General features: G+C 49.4%; 1 protein-coding gene and 1 long non-coding RNA gene across 5 annotated transcripts; one reads left to right on the top strand and one right to left on the bottom strand.

The window, feature by feature from the left end:
* Window positions 1-2,288: 2,288 nt before the first annotated feature.
* On the bottom strand, window positions 2,289-3,790 carry LOC113972530. Of its 2 annotated transcripts, none has more exons than XR_003535938.1 (2): window positions 3,688-3,790; window positions 2,289-2,694 (listed from the first exon to the last, which is right to left on the bottom strand). It is a non-coding gene; the product is annotated as an uncharacterized LOC113972530 (long non-coding RNA). The 2 variants fall into 2 exon arrangements; XR_003535939.1 differs by having other exon boundaries at window positions 2,289-2,691.
* Window positions 3,791-5,867: 2,077 nt separating this feature from the next.
* Window positions 5,868-22,657, top strand: CCNF (cyclin F). Of its 3 annotated transcripts, XM_027693680.1 has the most exons (18): window positions 5,868-6,657; window positions 6,748-6,833; window positions 11,964-12,118; window positions 12,541-12,647; window positions 13,383-13,450; window positions 13,967-14,160; window positions 14,484-14,537; window positions 15,068-15,172; window positions 15,708-15,785; window positions 16,175-16,326; window positions 17,072-17,236; window positions 18,091-18,214; window positions 18,564-18,744; window positions 19,567-19,654; window positions 20,025-20,124; window positions 20,425-20,555; window positions 20,742-20,911; window positions 21,460-22,657. In XM_027693680.1, the coding sequence occupies exons 1-18, from the start codon at window positions 6,587-6,589 to the stop codon at window positions 21,855-21,857; spliced, it is 2,427 nt and encodes an 808-aa protein (XP_027549481.1). In that variant the 5' UTR covers window positions 5,868-6,586; the 3' UTR covers window positions 21,858-22,657. The 3 variants fall into 3 exon arrangements, with proteins under 3 accessions (XP_027549481.1, XP_027549482.1, XP_027549483.1); XM_027693681.1 differs by lacking the exons at window positions 5,868-6,657; window positions 6,748-6,833 and adding an exon at window positions 10,428-10,559; XM_027693682.1 differs by lacking the exons at window positions 5,868-6,657; window positions 6,748-6,833 and adding an exon at window positions 10,831-11,032.
* The last annotated feature ends 218 nt before the right edge of the window (window positions 22,658-22,875 follow it).

The following is a 22,875-nucleotide window of genomic DNA, read 5'->3' as shown; positions in this document are numbered from 1 at the left end:
TGCCTCTGAAGTGTAACGGGAGACACCATGAAATCCTGGCACTGCAAAACTCAGGGAAATGAATTTCCATCGTGGCTCTGCATAAATTTGTTCTTTGCCGAGGCTGAGGCTGAGCCTGGGCAGTGACTGACGTTTTTATGCAGATCTTTGAGGCTTAGATTTCCCAAGAAGTGCAGATGCACTGCTGGGAGTTCCTTGGAAGCTGCCGTGTTTACAGGGCTCAGCCTGGCTGGGCTGTGTTTAATCCAAGTCAAGTCACAGGAGATTGTGTTCCAGCCCTCTCATCACCATCCAAACTCTGTGTTGATATATGCTACTGCAAAGAAAACATGCCCTGTTTGAGAAGGGAGGGCACAGCATCCCTTAATGCAGCAGGACTTGGTCTGAGATCAAGCCAAGAAGTCAATCCCAGCTCTGGGTCCAAACCAGAGGGACACATTGAAGGATGGCCATGGCTGTGATGTGGCTCATGCACTGGCCCCAGGGGCAGGAGCCTGAGCTTAAAAACAGCTTTGGAAACCCACACAGGGCTTCTCACTTGCTCTCTCCTCACAGCACCCCAGATTTGGACACCCCTGGACCCAGGCAGGTGAGCCCTGAGGAAGGGAAGCAGCTCTGCTGAGGGCCCTGCCAGCAGCTTCCCAGCCTGGCAAAGGGATGGGTTGGGAGAACCACATCCTGGAAAATTATCCATGTGCTCTGAAAGCCAGGGGTGCAGGTCAGGAGGACAGACACCATGGGCAGCTCCAGAGTGCCGTGCGTTTCAGGCACACATCTGCTCAGGCCTGGGGGCCTCAGGGGGCCTCTGAGGGGTCATGGGATCCCCAGGGCTGGGGGGCTGCTGGCTGTAAACGCCACATTTCTAAACACGTGGCCTTTGGTGTTTGTTAAATGGATGCTCTATGAGTATGAAGGTTTTCTGTGACCACAGCTGGCCGGTGGTTGTGGTGTACACCTCGAAAGGGTGTTCCTGTCACCCAGTTGTTGCCTGCCCTGTGACAAGCAGAGCCTGTGGTGCTCAGCAGGCAGGAAAAACTCCAGACTATTGTAGTACTGGGTCTAAGGCTGGCAGAGATGAGTTGGCTGTGATAAGATGAATGCCAGTCCTGCAGACTGAGCAGTCTGCCCTGGGACACAGACGAGATGATAAACCTCTGCTGTAACATCAGCCATGGGCAAGGCTTTGCAGGGATTTCGTTTGTTGCAGGAAGGAGATTTAATTTTGCTGCAGTTACAGAGAGCAAGCAGGAACCCCACACAATTTTTTCTTCAGAGATCTCATTTTGAATTGAGTGGAGAGGGGCTCTGAGTCACAGCTGGAGAGGCTGCAGTTGTGATGCCTCAACACTTCATTCTTTTCCACTGGTTTTCAAACTGTTTCCTTCTGTAGGAGTTCATAGATGACAAGAGAGGGAACACTGACAATGTTGTCTGGTACTTCTATTGCCCCACAGCCCACCTTGCATCCTTCACATGCCAAATGCACACTTCTAAGGGTTACTCCTGCCACACAGTGCCTTGCAAGCTCTGGTGCTGCCTAAGCAACAACACTTGTTAAGTGTATTCATCCACTTCAGCCTCCTTCACCTCCATCCAAAACCTCTCAGGCTCCAGCATCTTCCACAGCCAAATGATGATGGATTTGGGCAAAGAAAAAGCTTTTGGAGACAATGGGGCGGAAAGCCCTCCAAAAAAGGCTTTTACACCCACCCAACCCAACCTCATGGATACTCACACGATGCCAACATGTAAATCCTTTTATTTTGGCCTTGGTTTTCTTTTGATCCATCTTCATCCCTTAAAAAACCTCTAAATTGGGTTAAAAATAAGGAAATTAAACAAAGACATCTAAACCCCCACCATTTTACTGAGATTCTGGGGGGAAATTGCGGGTTCAGGGGAATATTTGTTACAGGACCTGAAGGAGTGGCCTGAAGCTGTGTCAGGGTAGTTTTAAGCTGGATATTAGGAAAAGATTCTTCCCCCAGAGGGTGGTTGGGCACTGAACAGGCTCCCCAGGGCAATGGTCACGGCTCCAAGGCTGCCAGAGCTCCAGGAGTGTTTGGACAACATTCTCAGGTTTATTGTGGATTGTCTGGAAAACCTCTGTTTTACAGCTTCCTTCTTTCAGCTAGAGCCCTCCAGAATCACCATCATTTCTCTTGCTGCATCATCAACTCTCCATCCATTTCAAGTTCAATTGAAAGCACATTTTCCCCCTTGCTTGTGTTCCTAAATTATATCCCCAGCTCATTTCAAAATATCAATTCAGAAACTTGGCAAGGTGATTATTAATAACAGCTCTGTTCTTCTCTGGAGGAGAAATAACACTGGAAATATGTGAAATGTGTACACAGCTGTCACTCTCACTCTCCTCTTTTGCCAAACACCCTGTTCTTTACAGGAAATAAAACCAACCCTACATCCACTATTAAGTGGCTGAGGCTGTGTAATCAGCACAGAACCATGGAATTAGGGCAGTGTTCCTGAAACCCGGGGTGGCACCACTGTCTGCCAGGAGTTCGTGCCTGGCTATAGGTGGATCAGCAGCAGATCCAGAGCAGAGTTTTTAGAGCTGGGCCTGGGCAGTTCCTTCATTCACTTGTGTGGAGCTCATCATGTCAAAATGCTTTAGGAAAATATTCTTGATTGGACTCCAAGATATCACATGGGCTTCCCAGGAACCCGGAGCTGCTGGAAAGCACCGAACTGGCAGTGAATTAGAATCACAGAATCACAGACTGCTCTGGGTTGGAAGGGACCTTAAAGATCATCCAGTCCCACCCCCTGCCACGGGCAGGGACACCTTCCACTACCCCAGGTTGCTCCAAACCCCGTCCAACCTGGCCTTGGACACTTCCAGGGATGGGGCAGCCACAGCTTCTCTGGCCAACCTGTGCCAGGGCCTGACCACCCTCACAGGGAAGAATTCCTTCCCAATATCCCATCTAACCCTGCCCTCTGTCAATGTGAAGCCATTCTTCTTGTCCTGTCCATCCATGCCCTTGTCCAAAGTCCCTCTCCAGCTCTCTTGTGAGCCCTCTTTGGGTACTGGAGTAAAGTACATGTTTTCTCCTTTTTATTTTTCTTTTTTCTATCTGTACTTATAAAACTTGTAGTAAAGTCCTGGAGACTTTTTCATTGCCCTCAGTGCTACAGGGTGTGCAGTGAAGAAGCTCTGGGGTCTCTCCTGAAGAAAACTCACATTGCTGTGTACACAGGGAGCTGAGCTCAGTGATCCAGGTGTCCCCCCTTGCCCCATGTCCCCACTCCATCCCTGCAGGAAACAGGGTTCTGCTTCCCCAGTGCACACCAGGGAATGAACACAGCTTTCCCAAGCCCTTTGGAGGATGAGCAGGGAACGAAGTCCTTAGGGAATAGAATGATGGGCTGCCTGTAACTCCTGTGGTGGAGGGACAACAGTAAGGAGTTCCCAAGGAAGGGAGTGGGGGAGAATTCCTCCAGGGATGAATTCATGCACAGAAGGGAAGCTGTGCTTTCAGTCCTGCAAGATAAGGAAGACCTAGCATGGAATCTCTTTGTTTTGAGAGGAGGATAAAGTGTAAAAAAGCTATAGAGGTATCCAGGAGCTTTTGACTCTGAGGATTTGCCCTTGGAGTTATAAGGCCAGTCTTCTTTAGGGACTTAGAGGGAAATAAGTGCTCACACAGACAAGGTGCTGCTCACCTTAATCAGCAGTGCCAGTGGCTTTGTCTATCATGGGCCCAACAGCCCTTTCCTGGCACCTCAGCCTCTGGGGTGCTGAGGATCTGCTTAAAGTATCTTGAAAACATGGCACAAAAAGATAAATTAAAAAAATGTATAAATTGAATGTCTCATATCAGCAAGAGCTTGGGAGGAGGAAGTCTGATGAATTTGAGAGCCTTTGGCTCTGTTCTGTGACTGCCAGTTCTGGTATGGCTGATACAGACCTTCTCTCTCTGCCTTTCTTGTGCAATGCTGTATCCCAATTCCGGCTCCTTGGCTCTGCTCCAGGTCCCTCCCTCCTACAGAAGTGTGTTTCTGTAAGAAGTGGTACCCTGTAAGAAGTGGTACCCTTCAAGTGTTTAAAGTGCAAGGGTTTAAAGGGAATCAGATATCATTAAGAAGTTGGCCAAACTGCCTGTTTTCTGCCAGAGAGGGGATAAGTTTCCACTTGAATGGAGTGGGAGTAAAAGCTGCCCCACTGAGACCCTCCCAAAGCAAAGCTTTGGAACCAGCCAGAGGATGGGAAAGGCCTGGGCTGACAGTGAAGTCACTGAACCTCCAGTACCTCCACAGAACCTTTGGAACTCACCCCAGAACCTCCAGACATCAGTCACTGCTCCGTGGCCCTTGCTGGGGCTGCCCAGGCTGGGTCTGGCTGTCACGGGGGGTGGGTTGTTACTGGACCCACCCACACCACCACAGACACAAACCTGGCAGGTCCTGTGGGCCATTAGCATCACTCCTCATGCTCCCTTTTCCATGGGTTTCCTGCAGCACCACGGTGCCTTTCCCACCCCGAGCCCCCACACACACAGTCTGTGGGCTGTGCAGTGTGGGGCCAGGTTTCTGCAGCACCTGCAGGAGGACACTGGGGTGATCCATCACCTCCTACCCGGTGCCAAGGGCTGTGCCCTGTCACACAACCTGCCAGGATGAGGATTTCACACATCTGTGAGCTGGCCCAGCGTGCCAGGTGCTGGTTTCACCTCGTGTCCTAAGCCTTCGGGTGCATATGGCAGAGAGCACCAGCAGAACTCACAGCCCTCTTTCTGGGAACCTTTCTGCAGAACACTTTTGCCAAGTCATTTGTTCCTAAAAGCCATGTTCACCCTTCCTCTGCCTTGGTGGGACCAGCCCTGGATTTTGGAAAGCACTGCATTAACCTATTTAATACAGGTTAATTTACCTGGTTTACATTCAGGTACCACCCTAGAATAGTGCTACTCATGGAGGGCAGTCAAATTACACCTAACAAAACATGCAGAAGATTTATGAAATTAGAGCTTCTGGTTCTGAAATATCAGTGCACCTCTTTTGGCTTCGGAGTGCTGCACTGGGATGTCCTCAAACTGGAAAAATGCCTGAAAACTGAAGGTTCGATGCCCCATCACATGAGTTTGATGCCACCTCGTGGTAGCTCCATGTCTTGATATACAAGGGAAGGGTTTCACTCGAGGTGTTCTATGTCCCGATTTGCAAGGGAAAGGTTTCACTTTTGGGATGTTCCATGTCGTGATTTGCAAGAGAAGGGTTTTGCTCTTGGGATGTTTCCCAAGAATGTTCCTTCTGATAGAGAAACACAGTTTGGAGAAAGGACTGGTATCCACAGATGTCCAGCTCTTCAGTGCTGATTTGCAGCCCCACAGCATTGTTAATAAATGTTAGTATGAATGTAAAACACAGGGATTGCATCAGTAATGCCATGTGGAAATACCTACAGGAACGGGATGTGGCCACCAGAGAATATGTTGAGATGTCCTGACATAAAACTTTTGCCTCATCGTCTTGGGATCTCAGACAAACACTTCCACCCAATTTGCAGCTGGATTTGTGGATTTGGAGGAGCTCTTTCCTCCCCTGGAGAGCAGCTCCTTCTCCAGACCAGTTATTATATTATGCTAAAGGTGTAATAAAGAGCTGAGTTATCTCACCTTTCAAAAATGGGACAGGAAATGTTACAAAGCCTGGTAGGACTATTTCAATTGAGAATTGGCTCTTTCCAGAGAAAATTTTCTCTCCTCCCTTCTCAGCACTTCAGACTTATGACGAAAGGGAGAGATTTGCCAGGAGCATTCATGGAGCATTTCATGCACTAAATGGCCCAGATTACTTTCGTTTGCCCTTTGAACTGCGGGAAAGATGGGAAAGATGCTGCTTTAAAACTGCCAGAATACATTTTTATGGCCACTATAATATAAAATTCCCGTGTCCATTGATTGAATAATCACAGACTAAGTAAAAATTGTAGTGAAATGACTCCCTTTTTCCCAAGCCACAGCCACTCTCGTATCCATAAGGCCCTGCAGAAATGCTGGATCCTGAAGCCAGCATAGCTGGGACCTTTCTGCAGCTGAGCTAATTACTCTCAGGTTTCAGCTTGGCTAACTAACCTTCATATGGCCCTATGACATCACGGGCATTTTCTTTTCAATTCTGGAACTATCTTGGACAGTGTTGGTTAGAAAAACCTCTGCAAACCACACAGTTCTGCTGTGAAATGAGACAGGTGTCACTTTACTGTCTAGATAAATTATATTACTTTTGCAACAGCATGTAATGCAACCTCCAGCGTTCAGGTGCTTGTCTGCAACTTTTTCACCAGACTGAAAACTCTGAATGCCTAAACTTAGCTGTTTGTTAACCTGTTCACTAACTGAAGAGTTTAGAGGGGATGTTACATTCATATAGGTTTATATCACTGTCTCCAAGTCCTATTTAACTGAAATTCTTCATCTTTGCTCTGTCCTTAAAATCAGTACATTTGAGTCTGATTGCAATCCATTAACAAATTAGGGTGGAAAAATGGACTAGTTCTAAAGAGACTTTCACAGATTTCTGAAGAGGCTTTAAAAGCTGAAGCGGCTGAGGCAGCGAGTGAATGATAATCTGTATCCTCTCTCTCTCACATGGACTTGGGAAAGTGCAAGCTGATATTTGTCTGGCTAAAAGGTATTTTCAGCAAATTTTCAGTTTTTCCAGGGGGAAATGTTGCTGTTGAATGCATTGCTTAGATGGTCTCAGGCCCTCAGATCTCCTCAGAAGAGGGATCAACACCTTGAGTGAAACTGGAGCTTGTGCAGAGCATCTCCAATGCCTGGAGAATCCCAGGTTTGGCAGAACAGCGAGTGTTACCCCTGTGTTGAGTTTTGTTTAAATCACAGCAATCAAGGCAAACCAAGCATCTTTGTTGTATTTACCCTCATTTCCACAGCCAGAAGTGAAGGGAGCAAGGAGGCTTTCTGATCTAGGAGAAATGCAACCCTCTGTCTGCTCTTTAGTGGAGAAAGAGGCAGGATAAATAACGAAATCAGAGAATCCCAGAATGGTTTGGGAGGGACGTTAAAGCTCATCTCAATCCAATCCCCTGCCACAGGCAGAGACAGCTTCCACTAGCCCAGGTTACTCCAAGCCCTGTCCAACCTGGCCTTGGACACTTCCAGGGATGGAGCAGCCACAGCTTCTCTGGCCAACCTGTGGCAGGGCCTCACCACCCTCTCAGCTAAGAATTTCTTCGTAATAGCCAATCTGAACCTGGCCTCCACCAGCTTAAGGATATTCCCCCTTGTCCTATCACTACACGCTCTTGTGAAAAGTCCCTCTCCAAGGGAAATCCAGCTCAGAAGCCGGAAACAGTGATCAAATAATGCACTAATCAGCCTTCTCCTCTGCAGGGACTGACTCTTCACTGTAATGGCTTTCCAAGGAGGTGCACCTGTGTTTAGCATGGTGAATCCAACCTGACCTGTTGGAGAAGGTGCAGATCCCACTCCTGTCCCACCTGCCAGCCCTGGGTAGGGGCTGCAGGGGCTTTGGAAGGTCTCGCCAAGTGGCCATGTTTAGGTATTGTATGTCCCACCACACACCCGTCAGCCTCTGATCTGGTTTCTCTATCAGTGACAAAACCACCTGGATGTCCTGCCATCCTATTCCAGAGGGGACAAACCAGGCCAAGGTTTACTGCTTCTGAAAACCTCACCTCCCACCTCCCTGTGCCCACCCATGTTTTGGCTATACCTGTCCTTCAAATATAACCCTGCCATGTCTGGAAAGAACAGGATCTACCTGAGGGGACTCTGCACCGCAGCTCACTCAAGGAGCATCTTCTGCTGCAATCTGAGCTCTCTGTGGGGAGCTGATTTCTCATGTTTTGTTTGCTGGTTCAGCTTATTTTTAGTTGACAGAAACAGCTGTGAGGGGGAGAAGAAATAAGGAACAAAAGCCGACAGCATGATTAACTTTTTAACTCAAAATGCTTCTCAATTAAAAGAAGCTAAATATTCCCTGTGCTCCTGGTGCTGCTTTTCCCTGTCAGCAGCTGTTGTGCTCCCCACGAACATGACGCAGTTCCACAGATGGAGGAGGTGGAGCTGCACGGGAGAAAGGCTGATCACAGCTGCTGGTCCGCTGTGGTCACCTTACGGGAGTGGGGGACAACGCACGGGGTGCCAGCCCAGCACGGCCAGAAGAAGCCACCAGACCATCTGAGCTCAGCCTCCCTGACCATAAAATGAGATGGTGAGATTCCAAAGCTATCCCAATCCCAAGGGTGTGGGTGCAGAGAAGCAACCAGAATCACTGAAAAGTGCTTGTGAAATCCTTTAACAAGACTCACAAACGCTACCAGGAAGAAACCTCAGCTCCGCTGGGATTGACAATGTTTATTCAAGGTACAGCGTTGGGAAAGTTTTCAGCCACCACAAACTGGGGCACAGCCATTTTACGTCCCACAAAGTAACAGCTCCTCTTCTCACTGCTTTACGTCTTTGTGAGACTTAAGACTCACAAAAGTCTTCAGATGGGCAGATTCAATATCTGATTTTGTTTTGTTTGCCTTTCAGCCTTTTCAATACACTTCCTTATGCCACTCTGCCCTTTGCCTTGGGAGGATCAGGGCTTTCCTCTAAATCCTGCACTCAGGGTTGAGCTTTGACCCCCAATTGTCTGCCTAATCCCCCCTGGCCCTCACACAAGGCCAGGAAGGGGCAGGAGCAGGGCCATGTGCTGAGAAGGGACAGGGCGATGCTGTGGCTCAGGACATCAGGAATGGCCTCTGTCTGGGCAGCCTTGCTCCTTCCTCAAGCAGGAATCCTGGAATGGTTCAGCTTGGAAGGGACCATAGTGGGGCATTTGGTCCCACCTCCCTGCTCAAGCAGGGTTATCCCAGAGCACATGGCACAGGAGGTTCTAGAATATCCCCAGTGAGAGACACTCCACCCCCTCCCTGGGCAGCCTGTTCAGTGCTCAGTCACTGCGCAAGAAAGTTCTTCCTCATATCCAGGTGGAACTTCCTGGGCATAAGTTCCTGCCCATTCCTCTTGTTCTATTGCTGCCCCCCCCCCCAGCAGAGCCTGGTCCATCCTCTGCCCCCTCCTTGCAAATCCTGACACACACTGGGGAGGTCCCCTCTCAGTGTCTCCTCTCAAGACTAAACAGCCTCAGCTCCCTCAGCTTTTCCTTGTCCCATCAGCATCTTCCCTCTGTGGAGCTGCTAGAGCAGGTCCAGATGGGGCCACAGAGATGCTCCCAGGGTTGGAGCCCCTCTGCTCTGGAGCCAGGCTGGGACAGCTGGGGGGGTTCACCTGGAGAAGGCTCCAGGGAGACCTGAGAGCCCCTTCCAGTGACAAGGGATGGAGAGACAGGACAAGGGGAAATGGCTTCCCACTGCCAGAGGGCAGGGTTAGATGAGATATTGTGAACAAAGTTTTCAATGTGAGGGTGGTGAGCAGGTTGCCCAGAGAAGCTGTGGCTGCCCCATCCCTGGAGTGTCCAAGGCCAGGTTGGAGCAACCTGGGCTAGTGGAAGGTGTTCCTGCCCATGGCACAGGGGTGGAACTGGATGGGCTTTATTATCCCTTCTAACCCAAACCTGTGTGATTCTGTGATCTGCTCCAGGAGCTCGGGGTTTCCCTTGTCCTGAGGAGCCCAGAACTGGACACAGCACTCCAGATGTGCCTCCCCAGGCTGAGCAGAGGGGCAGGATCCCCTCCCTGACCTGCTGGAAACGCTCTTCCTCACACACCTGAGGATGCCCAACCTTGGCTCCAGGGCTGGTCAGGGACAGCTGGGGGACACCGGGACCCCCAAGGCCTTCTATGCAGATCTACTGCCCAGCAGGCAATGCCCTCCCTAGTGCTTTAGCTTCAGCACGGACACTCTCAGGCGCTGGTCGCTCAGGGCGGAAACCATCAGGCAGCAACAAACCCCCAGCGCTACATCAGCAGCTCCCTTGGCCGGGCAGCATCAGCCCAGCACAGGTGGCTACGGGTGAGCGGCACCGCAGCCGTAGGGCCGGTTGCCGCCAGCTGGGTCGTGCGAAGAGAAGGGACTCCTGGGCCCCGGGGGAGCCGGGGACGGCGCTTTGCCCCAGACCGCGCCGGTGCCGGGTGATGTAGCACCGCGAACATGGCGGCGGCTCCGTGAGGGGAAGCACCGCCCCTGCCATGCCCCTCCCGCCCTGTAGGGGGCGCGCTGCCGCCCGCGCATGCGCCGCCCCGCAGCGGGTTCGAACCGCCAACTGCCCCAATTCGAATTCGCATCCTCGCTGCCCAATCACAGCGCGCGGGGCGGGTCCGGCCCCGCCCCCTCCGCCCTCTTGGCCAATCGCAGGCCCTGCTGTGTTTAAAACAAGTGAGCGCGGGCGGGGGGCGGGGCGGTGGGAGGAGCTTCTGCCGCTCACGGCGCTCGCTGGGCGCGCCCGCGGGGCCAGCGGGGCGTGTCGGCCCGGCAGACCCCGCCCGCTCCCGGCGCTCCGGTCCCTCCTCTGGCCGTGCCGCTCTCTTCGAGCCGGGCAGGGCGCTGAGTCCGCCCGCTTCACGCTGGGTCCTCGGGGCAGCGCCGCGATGAAGGCGGGCGGTGAGTGCGGGTCTGCCGCGGCCGCCGCGTCCTCCCGCGCGGAGGGGCGGCCCCGCCGGGCGCCTCGTGAGGGGGCTCTGAGGGCAGGGGTGGGCACGGGGCACTCACCGGGCCGGGTGAGGGGCTGGCAGCGGCGGGTACCGGGCCGGCGGCTGCGCGCCCGGATTCAGACGCGGCGGGGGCTCGGGGCTCCCGGGGGCTCCCCCGGGTCCCGCCCGGGGCCAGCGCTGGTCGCGGAGCGCTGCCCGCCGGGGCAGCCCCGGCCCAGGGTCCGAGGCTGTGGCTGTGCCTGAGCACCCCGGCCTCGCACCAGGGGTTCGGGATGTGTTCTGGGCTTGGGGTAGCGCAGCAGGCGCCTGTGAGCTTGTAGGGTGCACGTTAATGTGCAGGAGACTCCATTCAAAGCTAAGAGAAAGCGGTTTTTACGCACGGGTGGCTGAGCGGTGGCACCGGTTGCCCACACAAATTGTGGGGTCCGTGTCCTCGGAGATGATCAAACCCACCTGGATGTGGTCCTACCCACCTCGGCAGGGTGCTTGGACTGGGTGACTCTAGAGCTCCTTTCCAGCCCAAAGTACTCTGATTTCATGAAGCGACACTCTGGAAATTAACTGTGCCACTTCCTGTCTTTAGAAGAGTTTTCCCTGAGTTGCTAAAGTACCCCCACTCCCCAGGCATTTGGATGCTCATATAGACAGAACTGGCATCCCAGCATAGAAGTCCATTTCGTTTTCATGGTCTGATACTGCTGAAGAGAATACGTTTTATATATATATATCTAGATATACATGTATATAATAGCAATAAATATAAAGATAGATAGATAGATATGTTATATATATAACATTATTGCGTTGCAATAATTCTCCAGAAGGTGCAGGCAATGGATCTTACATCAGCACCCATGGCAGCAACTGGCTGCTGGGAGTTGGGCTTGAGCAGGTTTGGTGGGTCTAAACTTCCTACTATCTGTGGTCACATTCCAAGGGCTGCTGTCAGTTGAGAAGGAAAAGTTGGGGTGTGAGGGAGGTAAATTAAGTTGTAGTGGTGACAGTTAAACCATTTGTCACTACTGAACAGGGACAGTTAAGCTGATTGTCACCACTAAACACGGTCACAGGAGTCAGAGCGTAGAGGGGCTCTCTGTGAAGAGCATGAGCCACCCCTTCTGAGCCTCTGGGCTTTTTTCACCAAACTGAAGGAGCCCCTTACTGCTCTGAGGCTTAGTCTTGTGGTGTTATGTGGCACATGCTACATTTCTCTGGTTAATATGTTTGAAGTGTCCTGTGCTGCAGTGAAAAGGAGCTCAAATGAACACCTTTTTTTGTGTGTATACTCTGCAGTGCCTTTTTTCCTTGTGCTGTTCCATCACTAACTGAGGTGTCCCATGTCTTTCTTTTCCAGTGGTTCACTGTAGATGTTCCAGATGTTTTTCTTTCCCTTCAAAACGAAGGATAATAAAACGGCCTCGAGTCCTGACGTTCTTAAACCTGCCTGAGGATGTTCTGTTTCACGTCCTGAAAGGCCTCCCTGCTGCTGACATCCTCTCAGTCAGAGCTGTAAGTCTGCTGCTGCTTCCCCTCTGGCAGGTACCATGGCTCAGCCCTGCCTTCAGGAGCCTGGACTGCACATGGAACAGGCTTTTCATGTCAGAGTGAGCCTGGAGAAACCCAAGGAGTACCTGCAGGGTTTAGACTTTTGCTCTCCTAGTGGCAGTTTGATCTCTCACTGCTCAAGCTTAAGAAGAGTAGCAGCAGTATTTGAGTGCTCTGTGCTCATTTTCTGTGGCAATTGTCCTGCTGGATCACTGTGACTGAACAAATTGGTTTGCCATCTTTTGCCTTAACTTGTTACCTGCCCAATAATGGTTATGATTAACTGGTGATTAATTAGTTACCTCTCTAAAATTAGATCACAAAGACCTGCTTTTCTGTTGGTCCCTTTATTTTAGTAATTATTGTTTTGTGTTCCCTCCGTGCAGGTGCACTCACACCTTAAATACCTTGTGGATAATCATTCCAGTGTTTGGGCACACGCAAGTTTCCAAGACTTGTGGCCTTCTCCAAACAACCTGAGGATGTTTGAAAGGTAAACTTTAAATATCAAATTTTTCTGGCCTTCTAGAAGGGGATGTTTGAAGAAAGATACACAGTTCTAATCAGTCTTCAGTGTAACTGGGGGATCTGACTTGTACAAAGAGGAGAAGTCTTTGTTTGGAGGATGAAAAATGGTTGATTTCAGGTCTAAGCTGCAGCTGATTGCTGCTGTCTCTTCAACCAGAGCAGAGCCCATGGCATGTACCAAAGTTATTCCTCTTTATGGGCATCAATATTCATATTAGAGCATAGTACATTAACTGAAACCTTTTCCTGGTGCTTACATATGAATGACCAAGTGAGATGAGAGGCTCCAGAGAATAACTGTATTTCTAAGTCTGAGTTGGCTTGGTCACTTCTTGTGTAAACCAGTGTATTGAAAAATAGGTGAGCTTCAGTAACAAAGTTTGAAAGGGTAACAATAAATATGCTTTAAAAAGATGGAAAATGTCTTTTTATCCATCTGATTTGAAGGGCATCCATTGGTTTTGTAGTGTCAGAAATTTCTTCAACAGGTTTCAATGCTACAATAATTGTTTTTCTTCTGGCTGCCACTTTGCACATGTTCTCTGTCTGAGGAAGACCCCTGTGTGCACATCAGTTTGGGAGGGAGGAGCACAAGGACTTGATGGTTTGATGCATGTCCTTGAGGGCGCAAGTCCCAAAATGTGCATTCTGGTCTTGGGAATTATTTCAACCTCAAACACCTTCTTTGTTTGCCATTCAGGGCTGCTGAAAGTGGTAACTTCGAAGCTGCTGTGAAGCTGAGCTTGGCATACCTGTACAATGAAGGCTGTGAGTGTGGAAGCTTCTCCTGGGGCTTTGGGGGAACATGGCATAGCAGAGGGGAGCTTTACATTTCAATGCTTGACCACTGGCTGCTAAACTGAGCACAGAGCCTGTGAATTTGGATTTAGGAGTTGTCCTCTGCAAACTTCTGCTCAAACTCAGCTGCTTCCCTGGTGTGATAAAAAATGTGTCAGAAAAGCCTGACAAGTGCCAGGAGGAGCCTTCTCACAGAGGGTCCTGGCAGGACAGGCTCTTCCACACTGGTTTGTTTGTACACTGGCAGGAGTTAACACTGCTGTGAGGGCTGGGATTTGCAACCCCCCTGCCCTCACCTTGGGGTTATATATTTCTTAACTCTGACTGTAGTTAAGATTTTTCTTCTGCCGTCTCCATGATTTTTAAGGCACTAAATGGAAGAAATAGTTCAGTCTTCCTGATTGTTTCGTACTGTGTGTCTTGGCTTTGCCAAGCCAGGCACTGTGAACAAACTGTACATGAGTTCTGTTTTTGTCTCTGGTTCAGTGTCTATCACGGGCCACGGTCGTGCAGAAGTGAACGGAATAAAGGCATCTCACTACTTCAGCTTGGCAGAGCACCTGAACGTGTGTGCAGTGCCCTTCATCTGGCTGTTCATCCGTCCTCCCTGGTCCTTCACTGGAAGCTGCTGTAAAGCTGTGGTCTATGACAGTCTCAAAGCAGAGTGTCAGCTCGAGAAGGTTTGGTTTCTTTCTGCCCTTGACTTTCTCATTATTTTGGAAAAAATGCTTTTGTTCCCCCAAGGAGCCTCCTGTGCTCTTGTTGCTTCAATGGCTGTGGCTCAATCATTTTATTGAATTTATGGCCAAACCACACATGATATATCCCCAGTGCCAGAGGCCTGTACTGTCTGTTCTGAGAGGTTCAGTGCTGTCTCAGATCTAACAAAACATGGAGAAAAGCAAGGGGAAGGAGTGATTGAAAGACAAGCCAAAACTGTAGTCTGGAATTACTAGCAAGAATTGCTATGGTTCTTTGTTTAACAATCTTTATCTTTCTTCAGGCTCAGAAAGGATCTATTCTCCACAGCTTGGCTAAGGTCTTGAATTTCTTTGAGGTGAGCAGTGTTCCCAATGTGATGTTTGGGTTTGTTTGATGCTGGTGCTGTTTACCTTGATTAAAAAAATAAGTCAGCCAGATGCTCTTATACTCCTCAAGTGGCCCAAGAATTTCTGTTCTCATGAGTTTAATTTACTGGTTGTTTAAAGGAACATTATTAACTTAGTTTATTGAATTGTACAAACAGTGAAATTAATTTTGGCTTAATCATGGGCTTGCAGTGTGTTCAGGTCTCAAAGGAAGCCTTCCAGTCGTAATGCCTAGCAAAAAAAAAAAAAAAAGAAAAAAGCCTTCAGTGGCAAACAAACCAAAAAGCTTTTTTCTGGCTGAGGAAAAGCACTAATTGCTCCCAGAGCCTGAGTCTGCAAATGAGTGGATGTGGGAGCATCCCTCAGAGGCTGAAGGGCACTCCCAAGGGGTGGATTCTGCTCCATAGCTCTAGCACAGGGCTGTTATGTAGCTTCTGAGGTGTTGAGGCATCCAGTTGTCTGGGCAGAAAAAATACCAGTGTATGCCTTCTGTTTTTAGGATGAAGGAAAAAAGAAAGAATCCCTTGAAATGCTTGAGGAATCATCCAAGCAGGGTTGTTTAATCAGCTCCTACCTCCTTTGGGAAAACAACAGAAAGGCTGCTGTAAGTAGTAACTTTTTGTATCACAGCAACTTTTCACTTAACATGTGGGCCTCTGTTATATGCAAGGAATGTCCTCAGAAAGAAATTGCTGTTCCTGAGCATGGACAAGGAGAGCACTAAGACCTCTCTGAAATGAGCTTTGGTGTCTGGCTGGGGGTTTGAAGTGAGGAGTTGTAGCCAAGGTGCAGCAGAAGTTGCTTTACACCCGCTCTGCTGAAGGCCTGGACACTGCTGGCCAGTGATCCCAGGGCTCACTGGGGAGCAGGAAGGGGAGGCTCCTGCCTTCTCAGTAATAAATCTGCCAAAGCTCTCACCTTGTAATCCCGAGTGCCAGGTCTCATTTCCTGTGAGACCTTGGACAAGAACTGGAGAAAGGTTCTTAAAAACAGCATTGTCATGGTGAGAAACAGACTGGTTGCTGAAATAATAGATGTACCCCCAGGCAGTGTGTTTCCTCTGGATATTGGTACTACAATTCTTCCGTTTGTTGTGTAAAGGCAATGGCTTTTACATCTGTTTACACTCCTCTCTCTAGATGTCAGATCCTGGCAGATACCTCCAAAGTCTCAGGAAGCTACGAGACTACGCAGCAAAGGGCTGCTGGGAAGCACAGGTAAGACTGAGTTTCCCCAGAAGAACAGTCTTTAATTGGTCCTTTCTGTGCTGCCACTGTAGGTTTAGATTTCTCCTTTTAGAAGCAGGGCCAACACTGCTGGATAATGTCAATATGTGCACGTGTATCTACTTTGCACGTTCCCCTCTTTGGGAAATGACTGCACACCTGTGGTACAATGAGTAAAGATCCATCTTTTGATGAACTTAAAAGCCTGGCCCCAGATAATGTGTGTGCTCAACATTTTAAACCAAACTAGGCACTACTGATTCAAGTAGTTTGTCTTGTTCTCTCTGTTTTTAGCAGGAAAATTAGAGGACCATCCTGTGCTGCCTGAGTTTGTATTTGGTAAAATAAACACACTTTCTTTTGTGTTCTCTCTACTACAGATAGCTTTAGCCAAAGCTTGTGGGAATGGAAACCAACTAGGATTAGAAGCAAAGTCTTCCAGGGAAATGGTTTCTCAAATCTTTCAAGCTTCCCTTCCTATCAGCAAGCAAAGCATCTTCACTGTGCAGAAAGGAATGAATGAAATAATGAGGTAAGAACTTGGATCCAGCAGTCAGGCCACACAGCAGAAACCATTCCTTATTTCCCTCTACATTCCCTCTACAACTTCTCTGAGCAACCTGTGCCAGGGCCTCACTGCCCTCATAGGGAAGAATTTCTTCCCAATATCTCACCTAACTCTGCCCTCTGGCAGTGGGAAGCCATTCCCTCTTGTCCTGTCCCTCCAAAGTCCCTATGGACTCTCTTTTCCTGAGTAAACACCCACAGTGGAGTCAGCTGTGTTATCCTGCCCCTCAGTCCTTGCCCAGTTCTTTATCCATCCCTGGGCAGAGCTTGTTACATTCCATTGCTCTCTCCCATGAAGAGCAGCTCCACCACTTCACCCTGTTGGTGTGTCCTTCCTAACAAGTACAGAGCCATCCATGGCAGCATTCCAGCCACACAAGTTATCCCACCGTGGCTCTGGAACTGGTGAGATCATGACCCTGTGACTGCACACACACTTCCAACCCCTCCTGTTTGTTCCCCATGCTGTGAGTGTTGGTGTGCAGGGAGGTGAAGGAACAGGCAGGTTTTCTGGGATCCAAAAGAATCCACCACATCCACACACACCCTGAAGGGGCTTGGCCTTCTGGCTCCCACCTTGGGAGGCAGCTCAGGAACACTTGGCACTGCTCTGCTTGGCCTGACTCATTCCTCTGTTGGATGCGATGCCATGAGCATCTTTGGACACTGCTGTCCAAGTCCTTCCTTACATCTCTCCCTTCCCCTTCTAGGTACATCCTGGTGGATTGGCTGGTGGAAGTGGCCACCATGAAGGACTTTTCCAGCCTGTGCCTTCACATGACAGTGGGGTGTGTGGATCGTTACTTGAAGCTGCGACCTGTGCCTCGTGCTCGGCTCCAGCTGTTGGGAATCGCCTGCATGGTCATTTGCACACGGTGAGGGTTCTGCCTGGTGAACAGAGGTGGGGACTGTGATCACCCAAAATCATTCCTGCAGCTCAAACTGCTCCCCCAACCCATCCCTTGCTGGTAACGCTGGAAAGACTCTTTGGCTTCCTTCTACCTTGACAGCTGCTTAACTGTGTTCACATACAAATACAGTCTCTGCAAATGAGGCACAAAATGCAGTTCCTTGCAGGCTTTTTCGTATTTTAAAACAAGGTCATAGTGGGGGATTGCTCTAGATGCATTCCATCGGCAGCTGGAGTCTTTGGCACCCTGAAGGTAATAACTGCAGCAATGGTGTTCCATAGTCTAGATTGTTTGACTCAGGTGAACTCTGTGGTGAGGTGCAAAATTATCCTTCTATGCTAATTTCCTCAATATCCTGCATCTTAACCTAGGAGAGGTTTCATAAATGAAGAATTAAGATCACAGAATCACAGACTGGTTTGGGTTGAAAGGGACCTTTAAAAACCATCTCATCCCACCCCCTGCCATAGGCAGAGACACCTTCCACTAGCCCAGGCTGCTCCAAACCCTGTCCAACCTAACCTGGAACACTTCCAGGGATGGGGCAGCCACAGCTTCTCTGGGTGACTTGTGCCTCACCACCCTCACAGCCAAGATTTCTTTCCATATTAGAAAGAATATTCCAAATTAGGAACTTTGTAGTAGGTGGTTCCAACTTACAGGTGAAATAAATGAAGAACTGCAGTTCTGTCTTTCCTGGTCTGCCTGGGAAAGTACCTTGTGCATTTTAACTGTGGTCATCTTGGGTGCATTTATCTGCCAGAGGTGCACAAATTCCCTTTCTGCTGGGGCTGACTCAATATTATTTGACGTTGCAGTTTCATCAGCAAAGAGATGCTGACGATACGAGAAGCTGTGTGGCTGACAGACAACTCCTACAAGTATGAAGAGCTGGTCAGAATGATGGGAGAGATCATTTCTGCCCTAGAAGGAAAGATAAGGGTGAGTATGGAAAGTGGATGGAATATTTAATCCCCCGGGCTGCTGTTCAACTCAGGCTGTGTTAGTGCTTACCTAAGGAGCTGGGGGTTTATGTGAGTGTTCCCAGTCAGCTGTGGAGCCTGTGCATGTGTCAGAGCATGTAGATGCAGAACCCTCTGCCTTCTGTAGAGATTAAAACTTCAGTTTTAAGAGGCCATTTATTCTCTCACTGGAGAGCGTTTCAATGTAGTAGTTAAAAAAACAAACCAAACAAACAACCCCTAAAAAACCAGCATCTCCTGCAAACAACTGTTCTAAACACTTTGTGCTGGTCCTATATTTCCAACCTCTCTTCTCCTTTCTGCACTAGATACCCACCATTTTGGACTACAAAGAAGTTCTGTCAAGCATAGTCTTGCTGGAGAGAAGAACTCTTCACCTTTACAGCTTCATCTGTGAGCTGTCCCTGCTGAACACGAGCCTCAGTGTGTACTCCCCGGCCCGGCTGGCGGCTGCAGCTCTGCTGCTGGCCAGGATCCTGCACAGCCAAGGTGAGGAACCTGACCTGGGCTGGGGCTGCAGCACCGTGTGCCACTCTGCCTGCTCTTTCTGGGGAGATTTTGGGGTGGGTTTGAGTGTCAGTTTGCCTTGAGGCAAGATGTCCCAATCACTGTGCTGGGGGAGGTGGGAAGGGGGTGGAAATGAGAGGGATGGATATGAGACTTTAGAATGAAGAGTTGAGTTCAGCCTCTTCAGCTGTATTGGGCCACCAAGTTGGTCAGAAGGATGGAGCACCTCCTGTGAGGAAGGACTGAGAGAACTGGGATTGTTCAGCCTGGAGAAGAGAAGGCTCTGGGGAGAGACATTAGAACCTCTTCCAGGGCCTAAAGGGGCTCCAGGAGAGCTGGAGAGAGACTTGGGACAAGGGCCTGGAGGAACAGGACGAGGGGCAATGGCTTCCCACTGCCAGAGGGCAGGGATAGTGTCCAAGGCCAGATTGAATGAGGCAGCCTGGGCTAGTGGAAGGTGTCCCTGCCCGTGGCAGGGGGTGGGTTGAGATGAGCTTTAAGGTCCCTCCCAACCCAAACCAGTCTGTGATTCTATTTTACCTCTTAATAGCTGTGATGCACTAGAGCATTAGCACCAGACTGTGCAAGCTTTGTGTTTAAATGAGACTGAGGATTTCTATCCTTAGCTGGAACTTCAGTTTGGCAGGTAAACCTCTCCTTGAAGCCAGCTGTGAACTTGAACGAACTATGCACAGGCATAAGCTTGTTAAGATCTTTATCCTATTAAAAAAAAAGCTGTCTGACTACAGAACTCCTAAGCTTCATGAATATGTAATTCAACATATGAATATGTATCTCCTCCAGCACACCCCTGGACCAGCCAGCTGTCTGAGTGCACCGGTTTCTCTCTTGAAGACCTCGTGCCCTGTGTGCTGAGCCTCCACCAAAAGTGGTAATGGTTTGGGGACTCTTGGGGGGGCCTGAGTACTTGGATTGCAGCTCTTGCAGATGTGCTGCACCTGCACAGTCAGCCCTTCCCAGTGAAGGAAAAGCTTATGGGAAACTGCCTTGATCCCCCCACAAGACACTTAAGGCCCAGTTCAGGGCCAGCTGTTTTATTTCTCCCGGCTGGTCTGGCCCTGGGTCACAGAAAAGGAATTAAATGCTCATATGCTTAGAACCAAATATCCTGTCTAAGCTGGAGAAACACCAACTCCCTTAGCACAGCACTGAGGGGGACAGAGGGAAAGTGCCTAAATTGGCAGGTTTTCCTAATATTGTTTCGTAGCATCTAAGATTGGGGTTTCCATCTTTCTTCCCAGCTTCCATGATGATGTCCCAAAGGATTATAGGCAGGTGTCCCTCATGGCAGTGAAACAGCGATTTGAGGATGAGTGTTATGAAGAAATAGGCAAAGAACAGGTGGGTGAGCTGGGTCTGCCTCTGCTGCTGTCTGACACCCAGAGCTGAGCTGCCCAAGGCAGGGGGTGGGGAGCTGCAGGTAATGGGAAAGGGATTTTTACTTCAGACCTTTGGAGGGAGAATATCTAAACAAAGTGGTAGTTTAAAACTTGATCTGCAGAGACTCTAACTGCTGTTTGAGAATCTTTGGGAAGAACTTGCTGGGATAGATTTCTCCTAGAAAATAAATAGCCTCCTGCTGGCTACTTAGTCCTTTTGGGAATCTCATGGTCTAATTCTTACTGGCTTTTTTTTTTTCAGGTGATGAGTTACAGCCAGCTCTGCTCGGCTCTAGGTGTGAAACAGGAGGACCCAGAGCCCAGTCCCTTGCATAGGAATGTAGTGGAAATTCAGACTTTCCTCAGCTCTCCCTCTGGAAAGAGAGCTAAAAGGTGAGTGTCACTCATGGCTGTCGGTGGCTCTGAAGATCAGCCTGAGCCTTTCCTCCTCTCTGGTACCCTGAGGTTTTATTCTTAAATACAATCAGTTTTCTTGTCCTTACCTGGACATGCCTCTTCAAAGAGCTGGAGAAGAAGACTTGGCTTTTAACATGTGACTTGTGGATTGTTTTGCCACAGGAGGAGGGAAGACAGCATTCAGGATGACAGGGGCAGCTTTGTGACTACACCCACAGCAGAGCTGTCCTCCCAGGAAGAAAGTCTGCTGGACAACTTCCTTGACTGGAGCTTAGACTCCTGCTCTGGTTATGAAGGTGATCAGGAAAGTGAAGGCGAGAGAGAAGGAGATGGTGAGCAGTTTATTCTCCTTATATAAAGCAGCCAGGAGCTTTAAGCCTGTCTTTTCATCTTTGCTTAAAACCATTTCTCAGGCACCAGATGCCTGAACTTTCAGCTGAAGACTGATTGGAAAAACTCTTCCCCTTCCCTAGTGGTTATAATTGTTAAACTATCTCAGAGGTATCTGTTGTTTCTCTGCACTGCCTCAGAACATGATGAGGGGTTTTGTAGCTGCTCAGCATTTCAAAGTGAGGCTGTTTGCAGTGCACCAAACGTGATGAACAGCCCACTGTGTTAAAAACACTAATAAGCTGTTGGTTTTGCTGACTCTGGGCTTGGCTGCTTGTTTTCTAAATAGCTCTTAGTACCTTAGATCTAAGTCCAAATAGTCTGAGCGGGGAGAAGACACTGTGTGAAAAGAGGTGAACTTCGAGCTCTGCCCTCCGTGTGTGAGCAGACAGGACACTCTTGCTTGGCTTTGTTCTGCTTGACTCTGTGCTGGGTGCCTGCTTAGTGCTGGATTTGGGCAAACTAACCTTTCTGTCTCCCCCCCCTGCAGTGACCAGTCCCAGTGGGATCCTGGATGTGACTGTGCTGTACCTGGACCCTGCAGAGCACTGTGGGCAGGACTCCAGTGACGACGATGGCCCCGCCGGGGACTGGGATGTGCCTGCGGCGCCCCGGAGGGACACGGAGCTGCCAGGGGAGTATCTCACCCCAAGGAATCCCAAAGCAGAGGGGAGCTCGGGCTACTCCTCTGTCAACAGTGCCAGTCCCACCTCTTCTGTGGGAGGCAGCCCTGGAGTTCCCCCCAAACCTACCTCAGCACTGCCCCGCGGCAGTGCCATGAACAGGGAGCCGCCCCGGCCCCATGACCTGCACAGGAGGCAAGTCAAGAGGAAAAACATGGCAGAACACACTGAAGAGAGGCTGAACTTGGGCTTCTTAAGCCTCTGATTTCTTTGTGCTTTTAACTTTTCCAGGATTCCTGGAAACCGTATTTCTGTTGCAGTCATACAGGGATGATAGTGAATATTGTAAATACCTCCAAAAAACAACCCCCTTTCCCTAAGCCTTGTCTGTCCTGTGTTTCTGTAGCTCCCATCTGGGCTCTTTCCTCCCTTCACAGCTGCCTTTTTACATGTCCCCTATTGTCTGATCCTCTGCTAAGGTTCAGCTCCCTCTGAAATTTTTAGCCCACTTTTGTCATCCCTCCTAGTGATAAAAAAAGAACTGTCCTGTCCCTTGCTTCCTCTGAGGCCTGGCACTATGAAATGAATTGACATAGGATCTCAAGTTTCTGAATGTAACACTATGCTTGGATTCTTCCACTTGAAAGACCTCTTTTGAGGTTGTGCTGCCTTTTTATTCTGGCCAGGTCTCCCTCAGTTCCCCTCTCCTGTCTATGGCATTTGCTGCACTGATACAAGGTTTTTATTGAAAAACCCCAGAGGTAAATGAAGGCTCACTGCAGGTCTGAGCTGCTCTCTTACCTACCTCTCATATGGTTTAAACCTCATTTGCCTCTTCTCTTGTTGCCATGTTTTCCTCACCTGACAATTCCTTCTGTGCCTTAACACATAGTGAACATAGGAATACCAAGGTACAAGACTTCCAGGAGGTGTCACTGAAGTTAACACTGGAACTGGACTCCAGGACTGTTTAGAAGTTACTGTGGCATTGGCAACAGTTCAGATACACACAGTGTAGTGAGTGTTTATTGACACTGTTTTTTATAAAATTGTTTTGTTACTAGAGGTGGCTCCTGCTCTTCCTTCCCCTTGTTCACTGGCCTGGAGAACTGCTGGGGTGGTTGGGGATGAGGTCAGGTTTAGCTCTGAGCTGAGTTCTGCTGGTTCAGTTGCAGTGGCACTGCCTGGAGGTTATGTACATGAATAGCACAAGGAATTTAAACCACCCTCACAACCCTACAGCAGCCCCAGAAAGGCCTTGAATGTACTGAATAACCAGCAGC

This window comes from Neopelma chrysocephalum, unplaced genomic scaffold (genome assembly GCF_003984885.1).
Source record: "Neopelma chrysocephalum unplaced genomic scaffold, ASM398488v2 Primary Assembly neopelma1_93, whole genome shotgun sequence".
Classification (NCBI taxonomy): Eukaryota; Metazoa; Chordata; class Aves; order Passeriformes; family Pipridae; genus Neopelma; species Neopelma chrysocephalum.
The sequence above is the reverse complement of the archived record's forward strand: the minus strand, read 5'-3'. Positions and strand labels throughout refer to the sequence as shown.